Source organism: Xiphophorus hellerii, chromosome 20, assembly GCF_003331165.1.
Source record: "Xiphophorus hellerii strain 12219 chromosome 20, Xiphophorus_hellerii-4.1, whole genome shotgun sequence".
Classification (NCBI taxonomy): Eukaryota; Metazoa; Chordata; class Actinopteri; order Cyprinodontiformes; family Poeciliidae; genus Xiphophorus; species Xiphophorus hellerii.
The window spans coordinates 6,139,376-6,160,773 of NC_045691.1; the positions used below are offsets into that span (position 1 = coordinate 6,139,376).

Consider the following 21,398-nt stretch of genomic DNA (forward strand, 5'->3'; position numbering starts at 1 on the left):
TTTGATCCAGCTTAGTTCAGTCTGTTAAATTCAAAGGTCCAGTAGAGCCATACTTACATTTCGGTCCCAAGGATATTCATGGAATTTCTGTTGCATCCCATTTTCATTACTTGGTAGATATTTACTCATTTTCAGTACCCTGGAGTACTTTATTTTATATTCAATGTATGGTTTTGAATACAACGTAAATGTTCTCAATAATAAAGCAAGAGTATATATTTCTACACTAAAATAGAAATTAACACATTTCTTCTTTAGAGTATTACTTGTGGTTCCTTATAATACAGTCATATTTGATAGGTCAGGCCAGTGAAAAAAGAAGAAAAATGTTTTTGACGCTACAGTTTTGTATTTCTGAGGATTCATTTGACACACTGTTGTCTGCCGACTCTCTCCAAGATATGTACGGTACTTAAGTACTTGATAAAACTGATTAAATTGTAACCTCACTAATAAAATCTGTACTGCTCCTTAACTTTCCTTCAAGATTGTTTACCATTTTCCCATGCTGAAACATAATTCACAAATCAAATGGAAGGGAAAGTTTCTGTCCCTTTAAGATTACAATGGCTTCACTGTCGCTCCCTGGAGGTCAGTGGCCTTCCTTAGGCTCTCTGCCAACTGCCATGTTACTATCAACCATTTGCAGAAATGCCAGCAAAGCCATTAGTCTGGAGCCTTTTCACAGTCAACAAACTGGACTGCGTGACCAGAACATCAATGCAGAGGCACAAAGAGTCGGGCCTTATAAAGCTACAAACTACTCCTCCTTCTTTATGTCCCACCATGTGTTGTTGGTCACTGCAGCTGTGATCTGTCCTCTCCTCTGTTAGCTCTCTGCCTGCAGGTCATTCTGAGCCTGGATAACATGTGGATACACTACGTCATTTTACAAACAAATTTCAGCTGACATCTTTCAGTACTGTTAAGGTTGAGTCTGCTCATCTGTGAAGCATAACATCTAAATTACATCAGCATCTCCACATGTGTTCAGAATGTTTGTGTCTTTGTGTACAGCAGCCTCTGGTGGCTGGAAGAGGGAATTACACCTATTTTTGAAATGTGTTTACAAAAGACTGTCAGAAAGACATTATTGTTGGTGAAATCCAGGACTGTGGAAAGTCTCCTCTTTCTGTATATTTTATTCTTGGAAAATTATATATACAGAAATTCAAATGTGAGAAAATATCTCATAAGTTTTGTGTTTTTTTTCAATATGTTTCTATGTTACATAAAAGCGCTTAAAGTAATTATGAATCCCATTGCTATGAAACTTCTAAACATTATTGTAGAACATAATTTAGCAATTTTGTAGTACAAAAACATCTAATATGTTCAGTGTTTTCTGTTATTTTTGGTTTATTATCTGTTCACTTATATGCTTCTAATTTGTGATTTGTATTTCAATTATTAATTGCATTACTGCCTTGCAGTTTGCACAAGTCCTTTAATAAAAAAAAGATGAACAAGAATGGTCAATTTTCAACTTGAAGTGTAAAAACATTTCAAATAATTAAAAGCAAGAACAATGAATGTGTTTTAAGCTGTTACAAGAAACACCAGAGTCTTTTCCTCGATGCTATAGAAAAATCATGATTTCCCCTCTTTACTAATCTATTTCTAAATGGGAATGTTCAAAATCAAACTTTTCACGTCTAAACTCTACCAAAAATGGTAAAAATTATTGGCTACGTAATTCTGCTTTCCTGATGTGTGTGAGGAGTGTGCATGTGCATTGTTGTTGATGATGGTGAGAGGGATCATGTGACACCTTTCCACCAAGCTGTGTGAGGAGAAAGGATTCGCTTGTAGTGACATATTTGCACAAAGAGGTAAAACCTGGGTTTGACCTCTTTTAGCATCAGCTCTGCTCCTCCAGCTTCACCTTGCGAAAAGAGATTTAGGTAATTACCAGCTTAGAGTTTGTCAATATGGCTTATAAAAACTTGCTTCAAGCATTTCTCTGGAAGTATTTAGTTTACTGGTTATATTATTTTATTTGTGCCTTCCATCACTTGTGAAGCCTTGTGGTTTTCTGAATGAGTGTGAACGCCTCACCACACCCTCTTTCCACAGTTTCCAGCCAAGTGTTGCCTAACCAATAAGATGCTGCTGTCAGGCAGACCTACTTAAGCACACTGACCATACTTACCCTGTCCGGTTCTTTGAGGAATGGCAGTTGCTGTCTACAAGTGGGTTAATCTTCTGGAAGAGTTGCAGAGTTTTAAAATTTGTCTATTGTAAATTCCAAAAGTTCACATTTATAATGAAAACTAATCTTGCGGCACACACTGAAGACATTTGCAGGACAATGACCTCCTTACCAAAGAATGATGTCACACTTTCAGCCTCTCGTAATCCTTCTTTATGTTCTTGCCATCCGTACATGCACGGAGTCACTCCAGGGCAGAGAATCTCTAATATTTTCTTGACGCAATTGAGATGATGTATTAAAAGTTCTCTGCTCATCTCTTAATTTCTACCAAGTTAGAAAAAGTTTTAAGTTAAGTTTTACACATTTTCAGAATTATTCTCAAATATTTAGTACCTTGGTCAGAGGAAGATTTCTAAAAGGAAGAATTTATGCAAAACAATAGACCAGGTCCTTCAGCACTTATCATTTTCTTGAGATTTAGGATTTGCAGAGAAGCTGCAGCTTTATTTTGGGAAAAAAAGTAAATTTCTTCTACTAAATGTTAACCTACATGACAAACAACTCAGGTCCCTCCTCCTGAGGCTGCCTTGGTTTCTCCTGTTGACGCGTTTCTTGCAGAGCAGATGGCTTTACACATAAATCCTATTAGCAACTTTCTGCTGATGGAGACATCACACTGAGTTCAGGGCTTTCTCATTCTTTCGTTATCTATGTGAGAAGCTTTCTTTTACTACTTCCTAGTAATTGAAAAAGAGTCAACAGTGCATCCTAATTTGGAGAGCAAGCCATGTCTGCAGAAAAGGTAAGAAATAGGCTAGAATGTCTTAGATTTTTTGCATATATACATTCAAAGTGCCAACTTTAATTTGCAACTGGAAAAGATGGTGACACAAAAGACAAAGGAAATTGGCCTTTGTTTAGATTTTTATGTTGATTAGACTTCAAAGTCATTTCGGAAACAGAATTGTTGCAGCTTCTACTTATATCTGTGCTAACAATTTTGTTTACTTATGCTAACATATGAGTTAAACCAGTGAATTAATACATAGTGCTAAAGGTAAGAAAGGTTAACATTGCTATAAATTATCCCTGCTAACAGAAATGGCTCACTCTAGTACTGGACCATTTAAATGGCTTAATCCTGAATGGGAAAAAGTCATTTGAATCAAGCATCATTTTGACATTATATGTGAGTACTATTGAACAAGCAAAGCAAAGACCAACTAAAGTTATTTTAGTCATCCAGTACTGCAGAATTATCAAATTAGAGCTTAATAAATATAGATATCTCAATTGTCTGATATTTATGCAATCCTTTGAGAACTTTTATAGGTGTTTCAAGAACATTCTTGTAACATATATAATAGCTGATCAAAAATTTAACTATTAGATTTTAAGTTGTATGTTTAATTTAAAATGGACAGATTGCCTTGATTTTGCCATGTGAGTTTTCAACTTCTGGGAAATAACAACTCATTACAATAAGGTTGTCACATTGGAGCACACAATCAATCTGAGTTTGAATTTTCTGCAGAGACAAATAGTCTTCATGGATGCAGGTTCTGAACCTAATAGGATTACCCCCTGGGTTTCCGCCAACTGCAATCGCACTGACCTTACTCCTTGTAACACTGTGACATCTTGTACAAGTCATTTGGTGCAAAGCTAAAGAAAAAAATGGGTTATATATTCATCACTGTGATTTCTGGGGAACATTATCCCTTGTACAAATGATTGCATACAAAGGAAAATGTCAGAAAACATGTCAAAGCATCATTTGAGCCTTGTGTTGTGACAGTAACTTATGTTGGAAACCATGAAAATGGAAAATACAAGAATTTGGAAGATTCTAAAGAAAATATGCACCTCCCCACAATATTGATATTGTTGTAGATGAACTATGAGATTCTGCAACAAATGAGAATGTTTGAATAAATGAAATTAAAATATGTTTAGAAGATGTTTCAGCATCTACTGCTGGATATCATGTTAGTTGTATTGAGTTTTCTTGCCAATATTAATAAACCAAGAATGAGGCGCTTATTCACCTAAACTCAATGAATTTTACTCAGATAAATAAAGCAATTTGTTTTAATTTTGCTTTTATTCTCCTCCCCTTGCTCTCTCCATACCATCTGCCTTTTAAAAGGGTGAGTTTTTGATACCCTTGTAAATATTTATTTTTTTAGATAGATGATCTAAAATGTCACTGCACCTCAGCTCAAATGACATTACCTACGAACCCACACATCTAACTAAGATTTATCAGCAGAAAATGCAAAGAAACCAAAAAAGAAGAAAGAACAGGCCAACGGTAGCTCTGAAGCCAAGCTCAACGGAAGTGAAGCCAAACCTAAGAAAACTAAGACAAAGAAGAGCGAAGATGCAGCAGAAGATGATGCCTCCACCACTCAAAGTGAGAATTATTTCAGCTATTTCCACAAAATGATTGAAAAACGAAAAAAATATTTGTTTTTGAGGCAGATCTGACAACTCATAAACTTTATAGGTGGAAAAAAAGTAAAGAAAAAGAAACCAGAAAAAGATAAAGAGGAACCTGAGAAGGATAAAGAGAAAGAGCCAAAAAAGAAAGCCAAAAGTGCTCCAAAAAAGAAGAAATGTGAGTCAATACACTGGACACTGTATTTAGTTAGAATGGTGGAAACAGAAGAGAAGGAGATATTTCATTAGCCTTGTAGAATAACTGTCTAAGTCATATTTTGGCCAAATTAAGATAATATTGATTGTCTTGCACTGCTACATCACCCTGCCTAATTACCTATCAGAACACTTATTACAGTCCAAAATCCATATTTTAAAAAATGTTTTTCCAAATTTTATTCATGTTCTTTCTTGTTTTCTGAAAACATTAAAATGGGACTTTAAGGTCCCATTGGTCCCATTTGTTATGAAGCTTAGAATTTTTAAGATAGTGTGAAAAGTTTATAAACCTCACACTTAATGTTTATGTTACTGTCAATAAAATTTCAAAATACATGTATCGGTCTAAGAGTTAAAGAATTATTTGTTGCTTTTTTTCCAGCCTCAGACACTGAAGAGGATGATGATGATGAGGAGGAGGATACCCCAATAAAGAAAACAAAGAAAAAAACAACAAAGGAGAGTTCTCCATCTGCAAGTAATACCAAGGAGAAAAAATCTAAAACTAAAGGTACAATAAAACGCAAAGACATTAAAATTTTCACATTTATTTTAGATGTGTCGGTTATTTAGCAATATTTGGTCATTGTAATTTAATAGAAGCACAAAAACTACCAGTATGTAATATGACAAAAACATAACGTCATGATTTGTTAAAGTAAAGCCATGATAGTATTTATAGGATGTATATAGGATATTTAAAATTGTAGCCTTGATATGTTCTTAAATGCCAGTAATAATCTAATATATGCTATTATTCTTTTATTCTAAGCTATAAAAATAATATATTGGGCCAGAGCTTCAGTGGTTAGAATGGTTTTTTCATTGTGAGGTTGGCTTTAGACATTTTTTCAAGTTACTTACCTGAGGTGTGAATATGAGTGCAATGTTCTCTAATAATAAGCAAACACACTCTTATAAGACTCCCTATTTCATACACACACCTAGTACCACTTCTAATCAGATATTTAGAAAACTGGAGAAAACCCAGAATCTTCTAGCCGTTAGTCAACATTGCTAAATTTTACAACTCAGAGCAGTCCAAGTCATTAAAATGCTTAAAACAACAGTTATGTGACCAGACTGTAGGTAAGTGGATCAGATTATTTTATTGTGTAATGGTGAGTGGAAATGCTGTCTTGACAGCCAAAAGTAGGACTAGTGTGGTCTTTTGCTGCGGTTGCTTCAAGGTTTGTGTGTTTGGAGATGCTAATCTGCATACCTTTGCTGTAATGAAGTGGTTTTTGAGTTGCTGTTGCCTTTCTGTCATTCTGAGGCCTTTTTGTCAACACAACTGTTGCTCACTGGATATTTTCTATATTTTTGGCTATTCTCTCTAACTTTGAGAAGATGGAATGCAAAAACCCTAGGAGACAAGCAGTTTTATGAAGTACCCAGACTAGCCCATCTGACACCAATAACATGTTCAAAGCCACTTAGTCCTTGTTTCTTTCCCTTTATGACTCTCAATTTGAGCTTCAACAATTCTTCTTCACTACACGTAGATGCCGAAATGCCCAAAGTTCCTGCTATTTGAGAAGCTGATTTGGGATTTGTGTTAACAAATAATTGAATATGTAGCAAAAAGGCTGGTGAATGTGTATTGATATACGAAGCTTCCATAGTTGCTTTTCTCTGCTTCTTAAAGTATCCCAAAGAAAATGTTTGAAGTATAAAATAAAACAGTAGATTTAAAAAATGCATTACTTATTTTTAGATATTTGTTCTTCTTCTAGAAATTATTTAACTAACTCCCTTTTTCATTTTGTACTTTAAAGCTTTCTCCTATAAATCTTTAAAGTTTCAGCACGAAACATGTTGGATCATTTTAAACAAACTATTGTCTAATAAAGAAGCACTGTCATGATGTTCTTAAGAGAAAACAATACTTGTTTTTATACTTGTGTCTTGTGTATTCTGTTTATAGGGCAAGTGATTATAATATAATCAGGGGCAATACAGCTTCTCCGCTGACTCCAAAATTCACAAAGCGGGAGAAAATTCAAATATCACACTCATCATTATGCAGTTTTAGCTCGGTTAGTATCCGCCTGCTCTAGTACGAGCCCTAGACATATGACACTATGAATTTGAAAAAAGAATTGTATGAAAAGATTTCATTTCTTATTAGGCTAAAATCTCTAATTTCTTTACTATCAATCTAAGGGCTTTCAGTCCTGAAGTGTCCTAAAGTTTGTTACTACCAACGTCACACACACAAAACACATCTTTAAGAATTCATTTGTCAGCAGGGCTAAGTGTTGGGGCATGTTCTAACAGATTCATTACCGCGGAACTGGTTTTGGGAGCAAGTATTAACAGGACTGTGGGTGTAATTGAGGTTTTGAAGACACAGGTTTTATGGCACCAATTTGAGCGGGGAATTTTGAATTCTTCACCTAAGCCTTGCATTCTGAGACTCAGTCAGTCGCTTGTGTTTAATGGAATCTACACATAAGAAAAACGACTTCCTCATGTAACAAGATGCCATTAAATCTGCTTTCTAAACAATTTCCCCATGAAAAGAAAACAGGCAAAGAAATGCATTTGACATCTAAATATGGTCCAAATAGCTGTTGAGCCTTAATTCTTTCCGCATTCCTAAAATTCTTCAATATGACAAAACAGCTTGCAGCAGCAGCAAAAGCAGATGTCAAACTAAATGCATGCAAAATCAAGACTGTATGCTCAAAATTACTGTTGTTGTTCCACATCTGTCCCACCCTCAATACGTTACTAATTTGACTTTCTATGGTTTGGCACAAACTCAACAACATTTTCCTATCCCTCTGTCTTTTAATGTTTGGTTATTTCACAATGTGTTATTATTATTGTTTTTATTCCAGGGACTATTTTCCTATCAATTTCATGGGTACAGAGTTTGTTTTTTTAACTCTACTGTTTTCCTATTCGCAGAGGACAAAGATTCTGATGGCAAAGATAAAAAGTCAAAATCAAAGGACAAAGAGAAGAAGAAAGAACCTGCATCAATGTTTATGATAAATGGGGAAAAATCATCTAAAAGCAAAAAGAAAGGTAATGAAATACTTAATATTTTATAGATTTTCCTTACTGTACTAATTCTAAAACCTTAACATATTTTTTCCTGATGTTTAATATGTTGTGTAGCTGTACACACAGATAAAACCAAATGTTTACATACTGGAAAGACCTCCAGATTTTTTTTACACACTGTCTGACATAAAATCAGAATAAACTTTATGTTAACAACTGGTTTTAGTTGTATATTATACTAACTACTTGTTCCTTTGAGTAAAGAGCACAATCTTAGCAAAGACGTTTGTTTTTATAAATGCATGGAATTCAACTATGATCTGTGTTTATCAAACAGCTGCCAAATCAGAGAGTGATGACAGTGAAGAAGAGACAAAGTCAAGCAAATCAAAAAAGAAATCTACTGCTGGTTCGGCATCCATGTTTCAGACAACATCAGATAAGGAAAAAGACAAAAAGACAAAGAAAAAAGGCAATTTAGCTTGACATTTCTTCCACTGTTTGGGTTTGCTAACCTGTCTAGTAAATGTGTCTTCTCTTATAGCAAAGGTAGAAGAGAGTGATGAATCTGAATCAGAGAAAGAAGAAAAGTCAAAGAAGAAAAAGGGCAAAGGAAAGAAGAAGAAGGTAGCTTAAATTCTAAAAATGTTTTTCCAAAAATAGAAAAGCTTATTTTAATTATGTTATAGTAGTAAAACAGTACAACAAACATTTAGAGTTAGTAATCCAGTAAAATGTAATAATCCCTTGTCCCATAATCAGGAGAGAGCTCCCTCACCTGAGATTGAGTTTGATGACTTGGAGACGTTTGTGATGGAGCCAGCTCCACAGGGTGTGACGGTGAAATGCAGAGTGACGCGGGACCAGAGAGGAGTGGACAAGAGCCTCTATCCTCTGTATTATCTTCATCTAGACAATGAGAAAAAGGTCAGGAAACACTCATTAATACATTGAGGAAAATATGTTGATTGGTCAGTAAATTAGAAATAATTCATTTATGGACAAAGAACTATTTCTGTACGACTGAGGATGAATTGGTTGTTAATCATCCAATAGTTGACTAACACATATTCTTTGACTTGGTCTATATCAAACCTTTTCAAAGTAAAAGTGCTCCATAATGTCAGATTCTAAATTATTAAAGGAATATAAAACTGTCAGGAAATAAATTTTGATAGCAATGTCCTAAAGAGAACACAGCATCATATATTGAAAACAAAAAGAGTGTGGTTAAATGATGAACCTTGTGGAACACCTCTTGATACAAACAATGACTCTGAGAAGGATCAACACCTTTTCATGAATTGTCTTCTTTTTTGAGAAGTAATTTCTGAAGCAACTAAAAATGCCAGACTCAGAATAAAAATATATTAATGAAATATATAATATTATATATTAAAATATACAATAATAGACAATGTATAATGAAATAGGAGTGGAAGTGTTTGACCAGTCAAAGTTGTTTAGAAAGTGATTTAAAGTCACTTTCAGGTAGGCCAATCTGTCCACTTAATCTAACATTTCAGAGATTCTCTAATGCACTACAAAATTGCAAAAACAACAATCATTCAGCAAGATAAAACGCTTTTTAACATTGGCAGCCTTCTTTGTTAGGATCTAATGTGGCTCATTGTGATCACCTTAGACATTCCTGTTGGCTGGAAGGAAAAGAAAGAAAAGCACAACTTCAAATTACCTCATCTCCATTGATGCCACGGACTTGTCAAGAGGTGGTGAGAATTTTGTCGGAAAGCTAAGGTATGTCAAAAGACGTCGGACAAACTGAACGATGATGTTTTTAACGTCTATTTGTAGAAGTCAAAATATCTTTTTTTAACCAGGTCCAATTTAATGGGAACTAAATTCACAGTGTTTGATAACGCTCTAAATCCAGAAAGGGCTCTTCCTGACATGTCTAATGCACGGCAAGAGCTAGCTGGCATCATCTATGTGAGTTGCCTTAGAGTTTATTGATTGCTACTTTACAGGGATGTATTCTGATCTGAATACTGAAGAGAAGAAATGTAAATACTTTGAATCTGGTTGTTTCTCACCTCAGGAAACAAATGTCTTAGGAATGAAAGGGCCCAGACGGATGACGGTCATCGTTCCAGGAATGAGCAAGGACAATGAGAGAGTCCCACTCAGGCCCAGAAATGTAAGCTTCATCAGAAACTTCACCTTACACAAAATGACATAACAGTTTAATTTTCTTTCAGTTTAGATGACTTTTATACCTACAGCTCATTTTCTGGCATAAGCACAGGTTAAATAACTAATATTATTAGTTAGGTCACTCCTACTTTGGTCTGAGAGTTTAATAAATGTTTTTGACTTGTTAACAACAAAAATGTACCTGAAATGTATGCCAAGGCCTAAGCAATAACAGAAAAAATAGAAATACAAAAAACATTAAGTAAAACTTGTAAAAGATTGTCCAAAATGTTTGGACAATCATTTTCAGTTTTAACTTAAATGTGAGTTAAAACTGATCGTAGAAGTCAAGACAAACATCGAAAAAACCACACAAAACTTAAAGTAGGCATTACAAGCAAGAAACTGTTGGATGCACTCCATGTTCTTTGAATGCTATGCATGTTGGGATAGCATAATTGAAAAGAGGCTGACTCATGCAACTGAACTGAAATTTAAAACATTCCCAGCACCACTTCTTTTGCTCATGCATTAGTTACAGTTATACTGTATTTTAAGGGGACTCTATGAAAATTTATACCCCATTACATTGTGATCATGGCTCATTTCTTTTTCCAACAATATCTGTTTGCTTGTACAAACTTTTACACTTCCGTAGTCAGGAAAAGATTTTTCTAAACTTTGGTTTGAAAGCATTTCCAGCACTTTTTTTTGTTTTTTTAAGAAAACAACCACACAAAAACAGAACCACCAAATTAAAAACTAAATTAGCAAATTAACAAAAACACCCTTTCTGGTTTCCAGCAGAAGAGCCAGATGTTTAACAGCTTGATTTAGGTTCTGTTTATTATGAGAACCAAACAAGGCAAGTGGGTAAAATCTTATTGCTCTTTGTTGATGCTCACTGACTTATGTTTTGCCAATTGACCACAGGAATGTGACGGCTTGTTGGTAAGGTACCAGAATAGAAGGATGGAAAATGTGATTGAGCTTCACAACAAGACACCCGTGTGGAACGAAGACACTGCCTCTCATGTGCTGAATTTCAACGGCCGAGTCACACAGGCCTCAGTCAAGAACTTCCAGATAGTGCACAACAAAGACTGTGAGTACTCCTTATCCATCTGTCTTTTTCCCACAGCCTGGTTTGTTTGGAACCAGATGTGGATGTGTGGGACAATGAAAAACAAAGTGGTTTACTGTCAAAACAAGTTCAAGGAAGACACAAAAGATCAGATGAGTGCATATGGTTCACTTTAGCAATCCCTCAAAAATGGGTTGCTAAGCACATTTACAAGTGAGAAGGTATTTGCCTCCTATTAGATGTATTTTGCTTTAGTATCAGACAAAAAATAACTCAGTTTCATTTATTAAAGAAAAAAAACTATCCAGTGGCTGTGACACCCTCTAGTAGTTTGGAAATCAATTTTCTACGTCTGTGTGCAGGAATTTTTTAACTCATTTTTCTTTGCAGAATTGTTTTAATTCAAGTGCATTTTTAAGGCTTTTTTAGCATGAGTTTCCTGTTTAGTAATTCCACCACATCTAAATCAGATTTAAGTTAGTTACTTTGACTAGAGCACTCCACAACCTACTTTTTCCAGCCATTCAGAGGTCAACTTCATGTCATTGTCCTGCTTCATAACCTCTGTGCACTTCAGCATAACTGTTGATGGAAAATCACCTCTGAAGGTTAATGCAGCTCAGACGCCTGTTAAAACGTAGTCTATGCATACCAAGGATTGTATTGGAAGTAATGATTTAGTCGACGAAAAAAGGCAAAAACAAGAAATCTTTAAGGTCGAAAATACATTTTGGCGGCACTGTATGTAATTTGTATCCCGCTTTCCTCCAATCAGCTCTGAGTTCCTAATATATTTTTGCTTTTTTCCAGTGGACTACATTGTGATGCAGTTTGGAAGGATAGCTGACGATATATTCACTCTGGATTATAACTACCCCATGTGTGCCGTGCAGGCCTTTGCCATCGCACTCTCCAGCTTTGATGGAAAAATTGCTTGTGAATAATCCGAAGATATTCACAAGCACTACAGTACTAGCACAAGCACTACTACCTACAGTAGGTTAACAACTACTGTAACCTGAATGCTGCAAGTTCATGCCAATCTGTGACTCTTACTTCCCTACGCTTTCAGAGATGAGTAGTGGTAACCAACAGTGTTGCAGTGGTGCCACCTCTTTGCTATGCAGATTTCCTCCTGCAGGTGTCAGAAGCAAGTTCAACCATTGTAGCTTAGTCTGATTTAACATGAATTTTCAGAATTAGTGTTTATCACAAAATGTCACAACTAATATTTAAAGAAAAAGGCAATAAGAGTAGTATTTAAAGATGTTCAACTTTATGTGTTTCTTTTGTTTTTTTTAATCTCATGTTGTGTTGTATCCTGTTCCTATCTAGGGCCAGTAGTAGAAGAGTTTCTTGTTTCTTGTGTCACTGTGAAAACAAATAAACCAAAAACTTCATTTTCCAAATGACACAATGTTTTCTCAAAGACAAATATTTCACAAATAATGTAGATCAAAAATTTGTGACATTTGTCTCTATTTTACTTTGATTATACCATTAATAATTATGATATTTAGGCTTCCTGTATCCCTCATTTTTTCCTAAATGTAATGACTATGAAACAAAAAGTGTCACGGTTAAAGTAGTATTCGTAAAAGAAGAGCAGCATCTTTGAAACAGTGTGTTTATTTTTGTAGATTTCTATTCCTGTGTGATGATTCAATCTTCTTTGTATATTTAACACAGTCTGGTCTAATGTAAGCTGTTGTAGATTTTTTTTCTATTTACACAATTTTTGTCAGAAAAATCTTGTATTTTTCCTTCACCTTGCCTTTGTTTTATGTGCTTATTGGAATAATGTGTGTGAATTAAACCTTCTTGATTACAGACAGATATTGTCCTCTGAGTAAAATCCTTTACAGAAGACCTTATGGGATCTGCCAGAACAGTTATAAAACATGTTTTATGATTGTATCATCTGCTGCGAGCAGAGAGCAGGCATCTGGCAGATAATAAAACAGATTCCAGTTGCAAGATTTTTAGAGACACCCACGCTTTTCTCCTCCTGCCATCTGACATGTCGAAAGCCTCACTCAGGATGAAAAACCTGTTTGCACGGAGGGCCTGGAGCAGAAGTGAGAGGTGTGTATTCTGCCTGAACCTGCTCAGGCAGTTGTCCAAACTCGCAAAATTAAATGAAGCCTGAAGCAGGCGGCTCCTCTTGAACAGATGCTGTAAGGTGAGTTTGTCGTCCACCTCCCACCTCCCGCCTCCCGCCTCCTACCCTCCCTATTGTCTGTTTTTGATACGGGGCTTTCAACAAAACAACTCCCAACATAAGTGTCTTAAATTGTTTCATTCTGAAGGAGCGCATTGTGTGTATATAAATTCTCTATGTATAAACATGCGTTACTGTTGGATGTTGCAGCCACATTGACGACCAACAGAAGGAGCTGTTGCTGGATGGAATCTTCAACTGAGAAACATTTGTCAGATGTTGAACGCTCATAACTTTCTAACAGAGTCATGAGTAGGAATTAGTCTACTTTATTCTTGAGGCACTATATGTGAAAACATTTAAATGAAAAGTTTTAAAGCAGATGTCGAACTCTTACTGAATGAAGCTCAAAAATATTATGACAAGCTGTATAATGAAGTTGTAGCATAATAGTTAGATATTACAAATCCAATGAGACTTGATGGACAAAAATGGAGAAAAACAAAAAAGGTCAAATGTACTGTAAGTTTCAATTACCTAAAGTCAGACTAGTGCATTTTCTAATAACAAATAAGCAGCCGTAATATTTATTTTGGAGCTAAGTATTTTGAATTACTTTCTTTTTATATAAGAACCTTAAATGCACTATGAAACACCAGCTCTGCCAAAATATTTCATAAATCAGGTTATTTTGATCTGTACTAGACAAAATGATAAAATATGATAAAGAACTTTAATATAGGGGGAAAAAAACTTCCTTTTTTAAGTTAGCTTCAGAATATTGCATTTGTCATGTGCAGATGCATTGAGATACATTGAGATTGGTTTACGTCATTTCCTTAAAATCTAAGATTAGATTTATTTCTATATCTTTTTTCTATCTGCACCAAATGGTACCTTAGTTTTAGTCGTTTTGATACAAAAACCACTTTGACTTTGTTGTTTATATTTATTTAGAAAATGTTGGATATCACAAACAACTTTGATCAATTCAGTGCAATCTGCATTTATCATTGCAAGACCTGTTAGAGAAAAATGTATATCTCTGTGAGTAAAATAAGAAAGTATTTCCTTTCAACAAACTACAAAATAGAATGCTTTGTGGTCTTGAACTGATGATAGTCTTTACATGCCAGTAGTGTAAATATTTGCTCTTATTGATATTAGCTTTCATTTTTTCATAGGTTTGTCCTATGCTGTACCACTTATATACAGTATGTGATCAAACTAATTTAACATTTTGCTTCAGTAATTAATAATTCCAATAAAATTAACACTTTCTGCCAACAAGTGGCACTTTTGTCTGAGTAGCAGAAGAAAACTTTCATCCAGGAAGCTACAGTACCACACTAATGACTTTTTGAGACACTAGTCAATGCCTGTGTTACATAAGTTTACTATTTGGTATTAACAATCTTGACGTATTAATTAATTGTCACCAATTCTGCTCAATTGTTTTTTGTAGGTTTTATTTTTATTTTTTGTTTTTTAGCCAGTGCTGTTCAGCAGTGTAACAATCAGAATGTCTGTCTGGGAATCCCAACAGATGTACTTTCCCAAGTGGAACATTATAGCTTTTGCTCCAATGCTCCACTTAATATACATTTTATTATAAATTGCTTCAGGTTTATTTTGGAATTAAAAGAAGAGGGACAAAAAGAGAAAAATATAGAAAGTGAGTTAGGGTAAAAACTAATCCTTAAGGAGGTAAGAATAAAAGATGTGAAGAATGATAAAAAAAAAAGACATATTGAGACTAAGTCTAAGCTTTTTAGCACATACCAGGGAGCTAATCAAGCTTAAGTCAAACCACTGCTAACCAAATGGAACAGGAATGCCCATGTCATGTTTGCTACAAAAACACTTTAATGATACTAATGGTATAAAGACATATGACATAATACTTTTTCACGTGCCAGATTGTTTTAGCTTTCTTATATTGATAGTGCAGTTAATCAGTTGAAAACTGCTTTCTGTATTTGCTCAGGGATTTTTTGGATGTATGATCCTCTTTAAATCTGTAGTATTTGACACAAAATTAGATAAAAAGAAAAAATAAAATCTGAAAGGGAGCAAATTCTTTTCCCAAGTGTGTACATCTTTATTGGTAGTTGTAAACTAGATAATGCTTATTTTGGTCAACCAGTGAAATTTGAGACCTTAGCTACGTTGTTGATTTAAAATGTTTACAAGTTGAGTTGTAAGACTTTTGTTTATCTTAAAAGTTAACAGTCAGAACCTGGGATATGCCTTAGTTGACTGGTTGAAACAATTTCAGCTTTATTTATAAGCTGCCACTTTAAATGTGAAACCTAGTCATTGATTAGTTTACCCACATACTTTAAAATCAGTGCTTTGAATTTTGCATTTATGCGCCAGACATCTGTTGCATTTTAATTCCTTACAGGAAGGACTCTTTCTCAATTCTGTTTAATTTTATTGTTCCTCTGGGATAAAGATAACTTTAAGATTAATTCATGTTCTCTTGAGGAAGTTCCCTATATTTTTATTGACTGGAACAGAACTGTGTGTGCTCTGTCAGACAGGTTTCGGGACCGGAAGCCCCAGTGTTCAGTGATTTGTAGGCGCGGCCTGGAACCGAGTCTCGGCCTCATGAGCCTGTTGATTGACGCGCACCGATGGCTCCTCCTTGAAAAGTCTTTCTTTCCCCTCCCCCTTCGTTTTCCAGTGTAGTGCGTTGATTTCATACCAAAGTCATACTTAACATTCCACTTATACTGTCAAACCTCTGACAAATATTACGGAAAACAACAAGGCGCCAAATTGTAACAAAGTTACTAAAAAGCGCACCTGGCCTCACTGGGAAGAATAGGGAGACTGCCAGAATTAAAATAAAAAGGTAAGTTCTCCACAAAAGTTCCCTCTTTCTGTTCTCAGCCTTTAGCGGGGAGATTTTTCATGCCGCTTGCCTCGGTGAAGTTTTCAGATCATTGTCATTTTTCACATTTTTCCGCGGAGCTGCCTGCGTTGGGAGGGAAGAAAAATATGTGGAGATTGATACACGATTGTGTTTGACTTTCCCAGAGAGCAGGGGCATCTTGACAGCCTCTGTACATTCAGATTTACACCAGATGTCCGCTTATTGGCACACATTATATTACAAAAAAAAAAAGAAAAAAGTTTCTTTTTTTTACGCAGAAGAACCGAGCCAACATGTTTTATGTTTTCTGTCGCGCAGAGTTCCCAGCTGGATCCAACACTTCCAGCCTTGAGGATTCCAGCAGTTATATCAAGTGGTCCAAGGAGACACCGACACGATTTGGAGGAATAACTTCGGACTGGCTTGGAGCTCTGCATCCTGAAGGTAAGAAGGTCCTCATCGGTCAGCGCAGTTCAGTCAAGGCGACATTTCAACGCAGAACTTGAAGTAAATAAATAAATAGTAATAATAATAAAAAAGAGTTACAAATGAGTTTTGCTCCAGATGACTTTAAGATTGTCAAACAAATTTATTCTAAAAAAAAAAAGTATTTCAGGGGAGATTTTTATCGGCAGCTTCAGTAACTTTCCCTTCAGTTTATCCAGCGCTGCTATTGGCTATATAAAAAAAGAATGGGAACAAAAACACATTGTTTGCTTTCAAGTCTGTGCGTAAAATAATGTTAATCAAAGCTCTGGTAAATAATAATTTTAACCAAGTTTGGACCAGTTAGTTTTTTTTTTTTGGCATTAAGTGTTACATTTAGAACACAATAAGTAACATTAGAAATTTACATGACCAGTTTTACAATTATATATTCAAAATATATGATTAATTAGATTTTACCATGTGGGATCTATGCTTCTGTTTAATAAAATAAAGGCTTTAAGAAAGAAAACTATTATTTTAATCAAATTATGTTTTTAATTTTCAGCATGACTACAAGTTTGTGAAAGAATTAAACTGAATAACTGCCCAGTGTATGAATTTATTTATTTATTTTTATGATCTTAGCTTTTTTTAAAAACTTTACTATGAATGATTTTGCAAACTTAAGATAATCTTATTATGTCATTTACAATTTGATGTGTCTCTCTCAAACTTCAAATCTTCTTTAACAAGTTATCCAATAAGATGCTCAGTTCCTCCTGTCTTTCTGAGTTTTCTCATCTCAACAGCCAAAGCATGCCACGACACTCTGCAAAGTCCTACTAAGTACATAATTCATAGGTGAGGATGTGAGATGCATGGATATGCAACAGGCTAATTGTATAATTAGATACAACCTCGGGCTACACTTGTCCTCTCTGTGAATGTGCTCTCGATTCAGTCTAGCTTCACATTTTGACGGAGTTTTATGTTTTGAGTGGAATAGAAACAAAACAACATTCCTAATTTGTACAGTCATAAGAGCTGCTCAGTTGAATCACCGACAATCAACAGGTTTAACTTGGTAGCAAAATGCAGTCCGTCCAGTTGGTCACACTGAAAAGATCAATCTTTTTAGTTCTTGGTCTGACATATTATTAAATTCTATCAATTATTATTGTTTTACATGTTTAAATCATTTCAACAAGATTGTGTGGATTATGAACCTCATTTGTTCTTTTACGGGGCAAAATATTTTTGTACAAGTCTTGTTTGACACAGATATCTCATGCCATGAATTTTTTCATGACTACCTGAAGATAAATTATAGGTAAAATTAAAAACGTAGCATTTTAAAGCACACTCAAGAGTTACATTTGATTACCATGAATGAAATGAGCTAAAATGAAAGTCTTCCTCAGAACAAAACAACGGCATATCTGTAAATGAGACTCATCAAGTCGCTTAATAATAAAATCTGGAAAGTATTAAGTAGTTTTTGCCACAGTGACAGAGTCCCTCTGTTTGTTTTTAGGCACTGTGACTATGCCAGGCCTCTGTGGTACAATGTGGTCTTTTCTTCTTTGTAGTTTATGTTTCTCCGCTTTTGCACATTTTTTGTATCTGCTCTGTTGTTTTGTGAGAGAGCGAAATGCAGAGGAGAAAGTTTAACAACTTAGTGGGTGTAGGGGTCAATTAGATTATTTTGGGTTGGTGTCTGTTTTTAATGCCCCAGCTGTGTTCCTCCAGGTTGTTTGCCGGAGCCAGTTAATGACCATGTGTTCTCCTCATTAGGCAACAACAAAAAAATAAAATTTGGATTACACACATGATTACAAACAGTGAATAAATTATTTTGCAAATAATCCATGGTCTTTGGGTTATTCCCACGCTGGGGCACATCTTCATGCACTGCATTGCATTTGCTCTGGATGCAGCTCTGTTGACCGACAGTAGCTGCTTCACTCGTTTGTGCTAAACCCACAGAAGACCAGCTAATGAGCTCGTGCCCATTTGTGCAGGCAGTGACTGCCTTTTAGCACCATCCCCAGAAGTGCTTGTCCAAATGGCGGACACTTACCCCTCTGTCGGGCCAGAAGTGAACAAATACAGCCTCACTTATGTCTGTATGGTGAGGGTTCAGGAGAAAAGCCTGCAGCTCTTGGTGGAGCGTCTTTAGTGGCAATTTAGAATATAATAGTTGCAGAGGAGTTCTTATGAAGAGGACAACATGACATGAGCTGTTTGTTGCACTCACTCAACAAAAGAAGAAAGTGAAAAGATTCAAAGCTAATTAGACCAAATCTTGTAACATAAACCAGCTTCTTCTCTCTCAAATTCCCCTCAAACACAATATATTAGCACTGTATTCACATTCATGCACTGCACATGTTTACATACTCTCCAAACCATCAGGTTTTCACAGATAAGCCTTCTGGCCTCTTGTTCGGACCACTCAGGGGAGGAGCCGGGGAGTGGCCTAGAACAGTGTTCTCTTTGTGTCAGCTGTCCACAACTTGTTAAATGTTTTAGTTGTTCTTTTCTCTCCAGACCAACTGGTAGAACTGATGTTACCTAAAAAAAAAAATATTAAAAATGTGGTCAAAAGAAGACGAGCACAGAAGGGAATATCTAGGGCAATCCCAATCTCTGTTACAGATAATAGGAGGCTTACTCCTATTTTATGTCTGTCTTGCATTTTATAAGTGTGTGTGGCTGGTGTGTCTTTGTGGAGCTCCAGTGACCCAAGGGCACTCATGTGAAACTACTTTAATCCCTCTGTGCTGAGTGTTTTAGGTTGGGGGTGATGATCTCCTTCTACAGCACAATGCTCATTCATTTCACTCATATTCTGAGCAATCATACATGCATCAATAGTGAAACGGTGCCAAAAGTCGCAGAATTTGGCTCTGCTTTTTGTGTTTGGTTGCAGTTTTTTCTTGCGAAATTGTCGTGCATATTACACTGATCAAAACCGTGGCTGCTCTTAATGCCTTGAATTATACAGTGAGATGAATTATTGGCTGGGTGCATTCTGCCTCATGTCTTAAAGGTTTCACAGATTATGGCCTGTGACCGCTCCCTTTACCACAAAATGACCAATTCGGGCTAGAATGGCTTCTCCGCTACGTTCCTTGGAAAATTTCCGATTAGAATGCTGATTCAGGCTGTTGGTGGGGGGAAAAAGGCCCTGTGGCTTACTTTGTCTCAGTCTTTCCCTTTGCAGTTAGAATCGAGCCGAACTGTTTAAAAGTGTGATATTGGACTGTAGACCACATATCCAGGAGCATCAGCTATTAAAATAGAACAATCAGGGAGTGAAACTTATGTTTTTGCTCTGACGTGACTTGTGTTTACCTACCCTTTGTTCTTACCACATTCAAATGTGTCTGTTTTTCACACTATGTGATATTTTCTGAAGAAAAAAATTGAAAAAGGACTCATTTTAGCTCATTTTAATTCATGTTTTTTTTTTTTTCAACCTCAACATTTAAACACATTTTTGCACCGAATCTGTGGATGATCATTTTTGCATGCAACACATTACTGTGAGGGTCATTGTTTTCTTTGGGCTTGCAGCTGGTATCAGACTGCAAATGTTTCACTTGACAAGTGGTGCATATGTTTTGTGTATGTGCGTGTGTTGTTGTGCATGTCTCAGATTTTCCCTCTGCCTCTTGCCGTGTGAGCTGCTGGCTATCCAGCACTCTTCTTACTCTCAGCTCTGATTGTTTCCTGAGTGCCGTGCCAGATAGGAAGTAGGAGGAAGTTATTGGAGGAGCTGGAGAGAATTTATTAGGGCCATACGCAGACACAGGAGGCAAAGGAAAGGGTGATGACTCCCTGTTTTTTGAGAGGGTGCTTGTGATTTTGTGAGTCTGGCTGAGCACATGTCCTAAATGAACAATTGTGTTACAGTCAAATGTGTGTGTTTTGCAGAAAATCCTTAATTCTGCAGTCTCTGTGTCGGACGGAATAAAGCTCTTGTCAGTGGAGCTTTCCTGGCCTGCAACCTAAAATGTTTTCTTTATCTGTAATCTGACCTTAGAGAGCAGCTGCTCCTTCTGCTGCCAAGACCTGTTGTTTCTCCCCTTCAAATGTGTGTTTGTGTGACGCGGCTGCGAGTTGCGGGGTCTCGCTGTGACGGAAAGCGCTGACTACATCTGTGAGACCCCCTCAACCTTGACTCAAAGTGCGGTTCTCATGTGGAGAAGTTTTCAGGCAGGGATTTGTTGCTGTGTGTAAACTCGAAAGTTTGTCAGAGGTGTATTTAGGTCCCAGCTAAGCAGGGGGGCTTTTGGCCGCCAGCAGCGGTCTGGTTTTTTTGCCAAGAACTGTCACAAGCCCTACAGCAACTAAACAAAAGCTGAATTTCTAAAGACAGGAACAAATCGTGCTGTGCAGCAGTTTGCAGCTAGAAGGAGGAATATACAATCTGACAGGAGAGACATGAAAGGAGGACAACTTTGAAGGATCAGCACTGAAAGAGGCAGATTTGAAGGAAATCTGCTTGCAATCTGCATCGCGACTTGGAGTCATGATAGTGGAGGTATACAAGGCTGTGAATCAGAAGCTGGTTTCTCATAGTTTTTGTAGGGGGTTGAAAAAGTTCTAGATTTTTTACATTTCTCTTAAATAAGAACATAAACCTCTTTATACAATATAATGCAAGTACAGTGAACCCTTGTTTTTCGCAGGGGTTACGTTCCAAAAAGAACCCATGATAGGTGAAATCCGTGAAGTAGTAACCTTCATTTTTTTACAATTATTATACTATGAGATACTCCATAATACATTGAAACCAAAGAACAAAACCTTTTTACAGGCCCAAGCATTTGTTAAACAAATAAAAGTACTG

At 36.1% G+C, this 21,398-nt stretch overlaps 2 protein-coding genes across 9 annotated transcripts in view; both read left to right on the forward strand.

Annotated features, from left to right (window-relative positions):
* Nucleotides 1–566: 566 nt before the first annotated feature.
* On the forward strand, nt 567–12,899 carry LOC116710364 (tubby-related protein 1). Its single transcript, XM_032549386.1, has 13 exons — nt 567–591; nt 4,416–4,571; nt 4,665–4,775; nt 5,199–5,327; nt 7,733–7,852; nt 8,169–8,303; nt 8,376–8,458; nt 8,594–8,758; nt 9,477–9,589; nt 9,673–9,781; nt 9,891–9,989; nt 10,919–11,090; nt 11,880–12,899. The coding sequence occupies exons 1-13, from the start codon at nt 567–569 to the stop codon at nt 12,011–12,013; spliced, it is 1,551 nt and encodes a 516-aa protein (XP_032405277.1). The 3' UTR covers nt 12,014–12,899.
* Nucleotides 12,900–15,920: 3,021 nt separating this feature from the next.
* Nucleotides 15,921–21,398, forward strand: part of tead3b (TEA domain family member 3 b) — a 34,944-nt gene continuing 29,466 nt past the window's right edge. For 5 of the 8 annotated variants that reach the window (XM_032549056.1, XM_032549058.1, XM_032549057.1 and 2 more), the window contains exons 1-2: nt 15,922–16,090; nt 16,430–16,555. The gene's annotated coding sequence lies outside the window, so the exon portion shown is untranslated. Of the gene's footprint in view, nt 16,091–16,429; nt 16,556–21,398 lie in introns of all 8 variants that reach the window. The other 3 variants (XM_032549053.1, XM_032549055.1, XM_032549054.1) reach the window with 1 other exon arrangement.

Excerpts from the sequence above, each read along its gene's own strand:
- LOC116710364 (XM_032549386.1), top strand. The coding sequence starts at position 567 with ATGGCTTCACTGTCGCTCCCTGGAG. Across the intron at positions 8,759-9,476 it reads ATCTAGACAATGAGAAAAAG|ACATTCCTGTTGGCTGGAAG; the intron begins GTCAGGAAACAC and ends TGATCACCTTAG. Across the intron at positions 9,990-10,918 it reads TCCCACTCAGGCCCAGAAAT|GAATGTGACGGCTTGTTGGT; the intron begins GTAAGCTTCATC and ends AATTGACCACAG.